The 12,439-nt window shown below is 44.0% G+C and overlaps 2 protein-coding genes across 17 annotated transcripts in view; one reads left to right on the forward strand and one right to left on the reverse strand.

Moving 5' to 3' along the window:
• The window catches only part of MAB21L1 (mab-21 like 1), a 28,167-nt gene extending 25,821 nt beyond the window's left edge, over positions 1-2,346 (forward strand). The window contains exons 2-3 of one of the 3 annotated variants that reach the window (XM_083802289.1): positions 1,042-1,268; positions 1,907-1,924. The gene's annotated coding sequence lies outside the window, so the exon portion shown is untranslated. Of the gene's footprint in view, positions 1-1,041 lie in introns of all 3 variants that reach the window. The other 2 variants (XM_083802288.1, XM_083802287.1) reach the window with 2 other exon arrangements.
• The window catches only part of NBEA (neurobeachin), a 520,716-nt gene that overhangs the window by 158,991 nt on the left and 349,286 nt on the right, over positions 1-12,439 (reverse strand). For 12 of the 14 annotated variants that reach the window (XM_083801108.1, XM_083801105.1, XM_083801107.1 and 9 more), the window contains one exon: positions 2,009-2,145. In XM_083801108.1, the coding sequence (XP_083657234.1) occupies positions 2,009-2,145 (137 nt within the window). Of the gene's footprint in view, positions 1-2,008; positions 2,146-2,469; positions 3,109-3,141; positions 3,390-12,439 lie in introns of those variants that run through there. The other 2 variants (XM_083801104.1, XM_083801103.1) reach the window with 2 other exon arrangements.

A 12,439-nucleotide genomic window follows, 5' to 3' on the forward strand; every position in this document is an offset into this window, starting at 1 on the left:
CCATAAATATACTTGAAATGTTATTTAAATATATTCAAAAGAAATTTGGATTCTGCTTATATAATAACGCTTGAATATTGGAATTATATATTTGAAAATGCACTTGAAATACACTGGATAATTACCTTTTGTGATTTAGATTTTAATTTCTGTTGCTGATTTATTTAATTACAAGCTAATAAATGAAGTAAAATGCCTATGTGGGTAAGCGTTTCAATACAGGATCAAGTTTTCTACTTGAACGATTGGAGGTCAGCTGTGTTCTGGGCATTTTGACGTTCTGTTGTTAGTTGCTAAAATCCTGGAAAACTTAAGGGCAGCCGCCTGATTTTGCATTTTGGCTAGTTTTGGAGGACGAGGAAATATCGGCGGTTTAAACACACTAGAATTTAGCTCCAGCTGACCGTCAGCAAACCGTCAGGCACCGATGTAATTATTCACTCAGTAACATTGTTCCAGCCGCCCGAAAACAAATTATTTCCTAAAGGTTTCCTCTGCGGAGCCCATGCGTTTCTGCCCGGGGAAAAACAATGCTGAGGAAGCGCCGCCCGCCCCCGAAGCAGGCAGGGCACGGAGCGAGCAGCGAGCCTGCTGCCCCTTAAATCCAGCGGCTTGGCTCAAGGAGGGACGCAGGAGGTAAAATGTCTAGGTGAAAGGGTCAAGCCAGCACCAATAAAGCGAACAACGTTATTGCTTCTGACCCACCAGTCCGCTATGAATGTGATAAGATTGCTCACAGAAATGGAGCCCCTGCGTTCGCAGGGCATCCAGAGGGAAAAAGCATGTGGGTGCCTCCAAACTGCGAGCGGTCAGGAATTGCCTCTTCCTACTCCTAAAGCCTGCGTTTCCTTAAAGCCGCTCTGAGACCAAAATGCAAAATCACAGCGAGCATTCTGTCGAGTACCCTAACAGTCAACAAGTGCTGAAAGAGGCCGAGCGCCTGTGTAACACCCATTGGCAGCTATTTGCAGCGGGTACCCTTTAAAGAACCCGTTATTCCCAGCGACTAGGGAAGAATCTTTTTTTTTTTCCCCCCCCCAGCACTGTGAAGAAAGTCCCGAGTTTCAGACATTATTCGCCAAGCAGAAATCACCTTACTACAAACCATGCTTCTATCTAGACAAGTTCGCTAGCATTTTTTTACTGGAAATTACTTATGATATTTCTGACGAAAGAAAAAGAAAAACAAAACCCAAAAGCAAAACCAAAGGCTTTTTGTCAAAGCTCTCCGCTATTCTCTCTCCAGAGAAGCTTCTAACATTTTCCAGGTCGGTAATGAGAAACAAAGCAACAACGGTAAGAAGGAACAGAGGTGCAGGAGAGGGGAGCAGCCGGTCACAGCCGTCCCTTGCCCGTGCCCCCCTCCTGCCCCCGGCTCGGCTGCAGCCCGGCGGGAGCCACGCGAAGGTTTCCGCGGCTCGGCTGGGGAGGGGGCGCGGCTGGGGTGGAGGGGGGCGCTGGGGAATTGGGAGTAGTAAGTGACTCGAGAAGAAAAAAAAAAAAACACAGCTTTCCCAGGAATCAAGTCTTGGGTACATGCCCATCCCCCCCCCGCCTTTTTTTTTTTTTTTTTAACTCCAGAAAATAAGCAGTAGCTTGCATTTCAGCGGGGAGCGTGTTTACTAAAATGCGCCGTATTTTCTGACAGAGGACCTAACGTTCTTGAAATGAGGAGATTCTCTGATAGCCTCGGAAGGGGTAAAGCCCTTCGCTGTGTCTTAGGAAGGCTGCAGTCTGGGACTGCTCTTACCTCCAGGGATTTCAGAGCAATTGGCTTAGCTACTAAATCTGCCCACGTTCATACAAAGGCACTGAGCGAAAGGCTGTTGAAAAACGCGCACGCCGCCGTAATAGAGGATTTACCATCATTAATACCCGGCGCCTTTTTTTTTTTTTTTTCTAAAAGGCAGCGAGAGCCGGCAGCAGGGCGCCCACTCCGGAGGGATGGGACGACCCCGGCCCACGCGTGTCCGCGACCGGGGCCACCGCCGCCCCCCGCAGCACTCACCTTGGGGTCGATCTTCTTGAAGGCCGGGTCGTCCTCGTCCACTTCGAAGTAGATCTCCGTGGTGGTGATGGAGAGCGTGCCCTTGGCCACCACCACGGGGGCGACGAGCTGTGCCGGCGTGCTGAGCACCACGGGGCCTGCAAGACAAGGGCAGCGCCGTCAGGTTGGGGGCCCCCGGCCGGCCCATCCCCGGTGGCCCGTCCCCTTCCCTCCGCCAGGCGATGCCCCCTCGTAAACCCCGCTTTGGAAACCGCCGCCGTTGCCCTTCTCCTGCCCGCGGCCAGCGCTTTGAACTCCGCAGTCAGGCCAGAAGAGAAAAAAAAAAATGAAAAAATAAATAAATAAGAGTTGGTGAGCAGCGGGGCGCGGGGGTGCGAGATAAATCAGCGAGCAGCGGCACGCAGAGGGGTCAGAGGGAGCGGGGGCTGCCTCCTCCGAGTAGGTCCCCCCTGTCTCCGTGCCCTTTTACTCCTCGTTAACACCCCCGCTGTTTATGGGCGACAGCAGCGGCCGTGTCGGAGCCGGGGGGGGCCCAGCCGGGCAGGCGGCGGGCGACCGAGCAGCGCTGGCCCCTCGCCCCCTCCGGGCCGAGCCCGCGAAGAGGTCTTGGGAGCCCGGCGGCCACCGCACGCAGGCGACGGCTGCCCTCGTTAAGGGTATTTATGGGCAGAGAGTTTTGAGTTCAATTTGCTGCCGCTGGAGCCTTTCGAAAGGAGGGTAACGACGTTGCGCCCAAGGACGCTCCTTAACGAGGCGCTCGCACGGGCACTGGGAAGATGGATGAGGGGAACCTAATGCAGAAGGCAGCCTTCTCCATTCGCATTGTTAGGGTTTAGCTCAAGGAAGAACTTCTGCTTTAATGCCAAAGACAGCAAAGGATCACTTTTTCGCCATCTTATCTTCGAGACGAACGCAGCCTGCTGCTAAAGCTGCCAGCGTCGGTGTTTAGGACGCTCGCTCGCTCTAATTAAAAGAAAAGATTAAACGTAAAACACTCTTCCAGATTAAACCGCTGAATGGCGTAGGGTAATCTGTGTACCCACGGCCAAACACACGCATCCCCACGCGTGCACACCCGGCCACGATAGGCGCCCCAGCACTGAGAAACTCAGCGCAGCATCCGAGCGCCGTACCTCCTGGGAACCGGCAAAGGCATCACCTCGGGAGGGACAGAAAGCTTGCGCTGGGTCCCTGCACTTCAGAAAAAGCTCACTACGGAAGATCTCAGGAGGATGGCAGCGAAAACCCCCGTGTGCCTGCGGCTGGGGTCCCCAAGCACCAGCACCCCCCCGGCTGGCAGGCACGGATGCGACCTTTCCTCCTCCTCCTTCTCCCCCGGCACCGCACACGCACTTTGCTACCAGCTCTTGCAGGCGACACTTCAAATTACTCACTTAGCCCAAATTAGTCCTGTATCAGCGCATCTAACTGTCATGTTGTTAATGTTTTACTTTACTGTAACACCCAACTTGAGGCTGTATTGCACAATGTTTTGTCATTTTTTTCCGCTGCAAAATAAATAAAGAGGAAGGCACGGATTAGTGTGTGTACAAGGGGAAGCTAAAACGCACAGTTTCAGTGACAGCTTTCAGCAGCCCAGCGTGGCAGGCTGCATAATATTGATACAAACTCTATTTTCTTTCATTTTATTGTTTTCCATCTCCTAATAAACCACGGTAGCCTCTTGACCCCAGTCAGCTGATCTGAATCACATGCGCCGGGGCTGCTTTGCCGCTCTCCCCGTCTAGCCTCCATCTTCTCTCTCTCCCTTCGCCGTGAGAAACTAGCCGAGCCGAGCCGAGCCGGGAAAACCCGGGCTGTGGGCTGCGAAGAAGGGCAGGGCGATCGATCCGAAACGCCGCTTTTAAAGGCTCATCAATCTTAATCTAGGTTGCTCGAGTAATTACGCCCGATTCCCTTGTACGATTACAAGTGGATTTGGGTTTCAATTCCCCAGGCCCCCTTTTCTTTGTGTTTACAGAAGGGGGGGGGGAAGAGGGGGGGAGGTGGAGGCCTCGCAGACCGCCGCCGCCCGCCCGCAAGCAGCGCTCGTCCTCCTCCGTGGAGGCCCGGCCTCGCCCCGCACCCGGCCGCAGCCTCCGCCCGGGCATCGAGGAGGCTTCCGAGGGTGCGTCCTGGAGGAAGGCCATCAATTTAATCCAATTAGCTCTTCCCCTCGGTGCTGCGTGGGTAAAATAAAAAGGAAGGCACCGCTATTCGATGGTCAAAAGGCCGGGCCCTGTGATCCGATATCCAGGGGAGGACAATAAGCGCCCCCGGCACGGAGGAGAGGGGGAATTCGCTCCTTAGCCTGTTACTGCTTGCGGGGGAAAGCTGGGGTGCCTGGCTTCCTCCTCCTCACGAGAGAAGGCTCCGTGCTCCCAGGCTGCTCCCTTGGCATCCGCCCCGCGCTCTGCTCAAATGCCCCCCCAGATTTGTTGCGGTGTAAACACGTCGGAGGTATTAGGACGCGGCGAGGAATAAAGGTTATCGCACTTTCCAGATGAGAAAACGTTTGGCTGTGCGTGGGTTTCCTTTTTTCGTGGGAAAAAAAAAAAAAAAGGGCAGAAAGCCTTTTTTAAACAGTGGTCAAATTATGGGATTGGGGGGGGGGGTGTCAAACTAAGTTTAAAATTTTTTTTTCGTATATATATTTTTTTTCTCCTGGAAGCACAACACAAGAAAATATTCGGTATTAGCAGCGTGTCATTTTTACACTTGTCCTTTGGAAATCTCCAATTACAACTTCCAATTCCATAGCATGTTTAAGGAGCAGCGAGCCTTTTTGTTGTAGCCTTCAGGGAGCAAACCAGCCACTGAGAGAATACGAAATTAATCCACTACAGCTATAGAGACAGAGGATTATGTTTTAATCCCCTTTGGGATAGTCTCTGGATTTTAAGGATCCGATATTAAAATGTTTACATAGAGCGTAATCAAAATACTGCAGCTTTTCCATACGGCACTGAGCTACGGGGGGGGGAAGCTTCGGCTCCCTTCCCAAAACCCAATTGCTAATTTAATTGAAACAAAAGCCGGGCACACCTGAGCCGAGAGCCCAGGACCGGGCTCGTTCCCACGCGGGATGGATGGGGACGAGCCCCGGGCACCGGCACGGCGCCGTCCCCGCCGCCGAGCCGCGGCCGTGCGGGGGCACCGGGCTCTCGTCCCCGCACCACGGCGGGCAGCAGGAGGGATGCGGGGCGGCGGGGGCTCGGCCGGAGCCGTGCCGAGCCAAGCCGAGCCGAGCCGAGCCGGGCTGGGTCGGGCACGGCAGGCAGCCCCGGTCGGGGAAGGAGCGGCCGGCACCGCTGGGGACGCTTCGGCCCCGGAGAAAAAAGCGAAGGCGCGGCTTGTCCCCATTCACCAGGAGGTTTGGGGGTTGTGGGAAGGACGCTTGGCTAAAGGGCTCGTCAGCTGTTTGGACTCCGACCAGGAGCATCTCTTTCTAGGAACTGCTTCGTTGCCTCTTCCCAACCGCCCCGGAACGGTCCGGGCAGCGGAGCGGCAGCGACCTAACAAAGAAGTTGTGGCCTTAAAAGCAGAGCAGAAGTCACTCCGGATCCACGCGTCCTGTGATCTGCTCAAGTGTAGGATTTTCCACCCTGTCTGATCCCTGTGGTCGGCACATGTGATTTACATTTCTAAAATAAACGCTACTGCACGTATACATTTAAAAATAATATTTCCCTTCCGAAAGTAAATGATCGTGGGATTAGAAGGTCCCAGTGAATAAAAGAAGAATGTAACCTCTCATCCCCTCCGTTAATTTTTGTTAAACGGAGACCTCACTTCTTGCGTTTAGTTGTTGCGTTTGCATTTCTGTTCTTGTATTTTTGAAGTTGGCAAAGAAAGTCAACGCAAGTGAAAAGTTACATCAGGTGAGAGTTTGATACCTACTAAAACGACAGCAACGCAATTCCACCTCTAAAAGAAAGCCCCCAAAGAGTCATATTATGAACTGTTAATTAGAACATTTTCGTTTTCATGAACTGTTATTTTTACCTGTAAGAGCTAGAGACGTGTTGCATTTAAGAGACTGAGAATTACACCAGAGGTATATTTGCTAAGATGGTGGGCCATAATTATTCCTAAATAGGATAAAATATATGCTCTTATATGCAGATTTATGAAACCAAGCATTTTTACCTGCTGCAGACTTTGTTAGTCTTGTCTAACTTTAAAAATAATATATTGGTGATTATTAATAGGTGAAAAAATACTAGGTGAGCTAAATACCTTGAAAGCATTTCCAATCATCTAGACCAGTTAAATTTTACAATCTATTGATAATTATTCTGACAAAAAGTATTTTCATAACTAATTTTGAGTTGACACTGTTTTGAAAGAAAAACATACCAGTTTCTTTGCCATGAAGTGTTTAAAATGGAAAATATAAAACAGACTAGTTAAAACTAATTACTAGGTAAAATAGTTTGCATAAACTACAATTGGTAATTTGATAAGTAAACCAAAAAATTAAATATCAAGAATAATTATTAAAATCACTCACAATGTGCCTGAAATATGACAACTGAAATTCCCTCAGGGTGTCAATTCTAAAGCCAAGTGTATTTGACAGTAGCCTGCTTTTAAAATGACTCCAAATCCCTATACTTGAAACAATTTACATGTAACACAAAAGGTTCATGCACATAAAGAACTTCAGGTTTATGTTCATACATTACATAGTATACAAGCAGAAACAGGTATAGGCACTATAAGGCTTTGGGAAAAGCTCTGTAGTCAGAAAAGCAAAAAAAAATATTTCAACAAATTAATATTATTAATATAATGCATGCACTGCTACGTAAATAATCAATAAACAATTTAAGATTCCTAAACAATTCACAGAATTCAGCCTTTTTTGTTCCTATTGTCATCAAAAATCTGATACAATGCACCCTTTAAAAAGACTTCTGCAGTAAATATATTGAACTTACATGATTGTCCCCAATTTGTTCTCCGCTATAGCAGATACAGGGAGTAACTCCTTCTTTCAAGCCAAGGCTTTTATAAGAATGCATTTACACATCTCCCTTTATGTATCACTTTCAACGGTTTCAATAAAGAGAACAATTTGCACAACTTTTTTGATTGCAAAAAACAGAATCTAAGTCTAAATGTGACTGTTATAGTCTTGTTTTTCTCCTCCTGCATTGAATAACAACCCCAATTCCTTTCCTGTTTTCAGAGTTCCCCAAGCTTACTTTGTTGCCTTTTTACTTTTCCACAATCATATGTTTCACATTGTGAGGGAGGGATTGATTTTTATTGTTTGTTTGAATGTCATTGCCAGTGTGGATAGGCCCTGATATCCAAATTTTTCCCCACTTTCCCCCCCCCCCCTTTCCTCCATAAAGCATGTAACACTACTACTACTAACATCAAAGATCAACTTCAATCGTCTTCTTCAACAACAATAGCTAAACAATTACAACAACTCAATTCTCTTAAGTGGTGCCATAACAGCAAACAAATGTGTTTGATTAAAAAGAAAATGTAAATTAATTTTTATGTATTACAACTGTGAATAAAACAGTAAGAAGCTATTGAAATATACAGTTTTGATGAGATTGTCCATATGTTTAAAGATAGTGTTGCTTAAGAAAGAGAGAAGTTATTTTCTCTCAAGCATATAGACACTTTCTATTAAATTAAGTGACATATGTATCTCCATAGGTAAATTATTATTTGAATTCCATGCCTTCCTGCTTACACTAAAAGAAAAATTAAAAAATGGTAATTCTTCCTGAGGAAAGTATGTTTCACTATTCCTAGCAATATGTATCTCTTTATGTAGTTTGAAATGTGATAGAAAGCAACCACTTAACCGAATGGTTAGAGTATATGCAGAGACGAACTCAGTATTGTACCAAAATCCATCTTTCTAGGTGTCTTCTCACTTAAGGTCTAATGGAAGAATTGCCTGTGTGTCTAACAGCCTAAAGCAACTTAGGAAATCAAATTTTGCCTCCCTATGCAGGTGAAAGCTGACTTGTTTTGTGGCATCCATGAAAACCTCATAACTGTACTAAAACTCAGAGTGGCTTACATGGGGTTAGTGTTGTTCCAGGATGTGTTCAAGTGCCAGCCTGCCAGATGATCAAGTATTAATAATAATCATGACTTCTCTTAATGATTTACAGCTGGTCAGAAACTTGAATGTTTGAGATAAGGACCTCACTACTGCATTGCATACTTTTGCCACTTCAAAATTAGATTCATACAGTGTTCTCTGCCTGAAGCTATACCTTGGAAGCACTGAGTAATTTAAGCTATTTTAGAAACCAAGATCTTGATCGTTTAGCAGTGCATCCAGATGTGAGTAAACTACACTAATGCAATATGACCTGCGACAGCTTCCTCATTTTTAGGTAAAACTTAAGGTACTTTTTTCAGCCTAGAAAGCCTTGAGTTGTGCTGAACGTGCCCATATAGATGACAGTTTTTCTCTGTGAGAGAACCACTGTAGCTGACTATTTAATCAAAAAGTAACAGAAAAAAAAAACACAGCTCAGAAAAGTATATTTAATATTAGAAGAAGAAACATGAAAGCAGAGATAGCATCCTACTATAGCAATATATCACTGAAACAGGAACTCACTGTAATAAGTCAGGAACATGAAGGATCAAATCCCAGTCACGAGTCTGAGCGAACCAGACTTGACAGGTATCTTATACAGTCCAGCCCGTGTACCCTGTCATGCCAATAGAGCTCAATTGATTAGAAATGAAATGAAAGATGTGAGCCCTCAACTCTCATTTCTTCCAGTCTCCATTCTGGTCAAAACTCTTCTGGATAAACTGAAAGACTTGTATTTCTTAAGACTTTAGTATTGAAGGGAAGTATTACATTCAGATAGCTTGTGATATTTTTAAGTTCACTTATTTTGTTAGCTATTCAGATATGTGTGTGGGAAGAAAGAAATAAACAGTTGAATTAGCATCTAACTTGCTAGGTGTATTTGGAAGAATCATCTAAGATGAAATAGCTCTGATTTCATGATTTTCTGAAAACACAAGTGTCTCTAAACAACACCAGAACTAGTAAAGAATGTTTTCAAGTGCAACTATGTCTACTGGTTGATTGTATGTTTTGCTTTCCTACAGTTTGGTAACTTCTAAAGACTCTCCTGCAAAGATTCTCTGGTACCTAATAAAAGGAAAACCAATTCAGCAGTCACTGTCAGGTAGGTTATTTTTTTTTCCTTTTTTTTTTTTTCTTAACAGCCTGATTTCACTGCAGATTATTTATTATTATTATTATTATTACTTCTGAAATCTCCACTCCTGCATACAAATAAATTTTGCTCAAAATGGCTTCCAGGTTCAGAAGTTACAAAGACAGAGGCTGACAAAGTATGGTCACATAAATACTGTTTCTTCAGAAAGCCAAGCTAAAAGGACTCATGTGAACAGGCTACCAGAGAGGGCTGTTTAAATGCACCGGATACGGTTGTCTCTTGTACAATTTTTGACCAACAAAACCAAGACCAAGCACAATATCTGCTTGACTGCTATTCTAGCTTGGTTCTGTAACACTAGTGCCAAAAACAAATTGGAAAAATCCCTGTCCATAGGTCAAAGCTTTTAGTTTAACATAGGTACCATTAATGCAGTTCTGGATGCATTCCTAATACTAGCCTGTGTAGGTTCGTCCCTGTAGGGTCCTAGGAAGGTTTTGGAGAACAGGGATTTTCATGTAGAAATCAATTACATAGTGAAGATGAAACAATATGCATAACAGTGGAGTCTGTCTCCTTATGTCTAGGCCTGTATTTCTGCAGTTTCTCTCCTACACATCAGGTATATTAGCCTTCTATAAATACAAAACAACAGAGCTTGAATTAATTTTAAAGCTTGTAAAGCAAGAAATTCAGCTGCCATTTAAAAGTCAAGGATGCTGAGGCTTAGAATGGGGAGTAGTAAGGTACAAAGGGAAGAGCTCTTCAAATGTGTCCTGAGGAGCATTATCATCTGTGACTGACAACCACCTTATAAAATATTAAGCTATTTTGGATAGTAATGTGGAAAAAATGATTAGAACAAACACTGAGATGTCTAAAAATAGGATGTTATAGAAACCGTGGGGCATTTTTTTTTGTTGTTTTCAATGTGAAGCCAAATACATATCAAAAGTATAACTTTTTTCAGTTTATGCCTGAATCTATACTCTAAATTAAACTCATACAAATATGTTTTTCTTTTATATACTTAGATTTAAGGATCAAAATCTGAATATATAATAAGCAGAAACTATGGAAATCTGGCTGAATGAAATTTCCATGTTTGGAAGTACAAGAGTTGTGTGGTTAAATATCTACCATAAAAAGGGAAAAGGAATCACTCTTCTCCCACATTCCTGTCCCTTCCCCAAGTAAGCAACCCCTCCAATGAGATTCCTATCTTGAATGCTGATTTGCAAGAAAAATGGACTTTGGGAAGAGAGAACTACTTAAGAGCACACACTGAATTCAGTGAATAGTTTCCACTAAAGAGCTTGAAAAAATAGGAGAAATATTAAGACTTTTTTGGGTGTTTTTTAATGGAACTTTGACATTTTGTTATTTAACATGTATTTGTGTGCACACATACATATTATCTTTAAAGAAAAAGAATAAATATAAAGCAAGTAAAAAGCTCATTCAGGTACCTCAGCCACCTCCATACAAACAGAAAAGGAGTAAGAGAGAGGAGGGAGGAAAAAAGTGTGTGTGTGGGGGGGGGGGGGGGGGGTGTGGAGAGAGAAAGAGAATAAATACTACCTCTGATACTGGAAGCCCCAGAGGTGCAAGCTGTTGGAGGATAAGGGAGATTAGGAAGCATCACTACATCCATGTTACAATCTTCTCTGACCTTCCTCTGTGGTTGCTGATTTCTGCCCCCAGGGATCCCTGCATACTGCCAGCACTGTGCTGGTGTATGGCTGATGACTGCCGTAGTAGAAGGACAGCACGTAATGGGTGGCAGGGCTCTCAGAACCTTGCTGGAGAGGACTCATAAGGGAGGCTGGAGAAGGACTGGAGAGGGAAGATGAGAGCACTCTTGGAACCACTCTCATGTTTTTGCCCTCCAGGAGCTCCAGGGATAAGGATGATTCCTCTCCTTTTGTCCATGTGCTCCTGGGCTGTCTGTGCTTGCTGACGGAGACACTAATGGACTATTTGATTCTTTCTTTCCTATTATTCTCTATAAAGTTAAATTGAGAGCATAAACTATTACTCTGACAGCAGATGATGCAACAAAACTTCTTCTGGTTGGTGGCCCAAGCAAATGGTACCTTATTCCTGCAAAATCTAATATTTTCAAATTCTGCCTTCTCAATAGAGACCCTAGTCTTTGTTCTTTTATTTAATTAAGAAAGCCCACCATTCATCTAGCTACACTAATAAAACAGATATAAATGATCCTACATGCCTTAGAATCATTTTAAGATGGTAACAGAAGAAAAACAATGAAAATGTGCCTCTATATCACTCCTTAAGAAATGTTAAGAAAATGTTACAAACTATTTAGTTTATTGGAGATAGTGTACAGTGGTCAGCTGTCAGCTCCTGTAAAGAAAATTCAGCCTCTGATTTTGGCCGCAAGAAATTTTACTGTAGATAAATAAATATATGTATATTTAAAGATGAGTAATTTTTTATTTTGGTTTTCCATCCCAAATACTTATTTTGTGAGCTTTTTGTGGCCTTGGATACAGTTCCTTGGTGTATTACTGATTTTATTACTGCATCTGACCATGTGCAAGGCTTCAAAATAATTTCAGAAATGTAAATGAGTCCTTTGTTAGAACCTGAAATAGAAAATTTCCCCAAGGGCTAGATGATTTACTTTTTTTTTTTCTTTTCTTTTCTTTTGGTACTGCCATACAATTTTAACTGTAGCTTTATGTAGTAGAACCTTTGGGCATTATTCCAATTTCCTATAAAGACAGCGTCAAGTATTTTTTCTATTGGAAATTGCGCAAAATTATGATGGTTTCTGTTAGTTTGTCTGAAATGAGACAAAAGGCTTATTTTGCATAGGCTACAAAACAGATGTTGATAATGTTTTGTTACCACCAGTCTTGTCTGGACTTCAAACAGATGACCTGGAAGTGAAAGGTCTTATATCTCATTAATAATAATACAAGCTGTCAAATCCTCATGACCCAGCACAGGGCAGTAAGTCAATACACTCGGCACACTACTGAAAAGTATGGATAGAGAGCATACCATATTTAGTCTTTAAGATAATGTGGACTAGCCAGCCATGCTGGCTTGGATGGAAGATCAGCCTTTTATGAGAAGTAGTAATGATGCTTTCTAGAAATATTCCTACACTGAAGTATATGGTTGCTAAAAGTTAAGGCAGTGCTGGGCTGCTGCTTCTCACAAGTGTTCCTGGCACATTTGCATTGTGGGGGAGTTCCCTCCATCTAGAGAC

The sequence above is a fragment of the Anser anser genome (assembly GCF_964211835.1).
Source record: "Anser anser genome assembly, chromosome: 1".
NCBI classification, from domain to species: Eukaryota; Metazoa; Chordata; class Aves; order Anseriformes; family Anatidae; genus Anser; species Anser anser.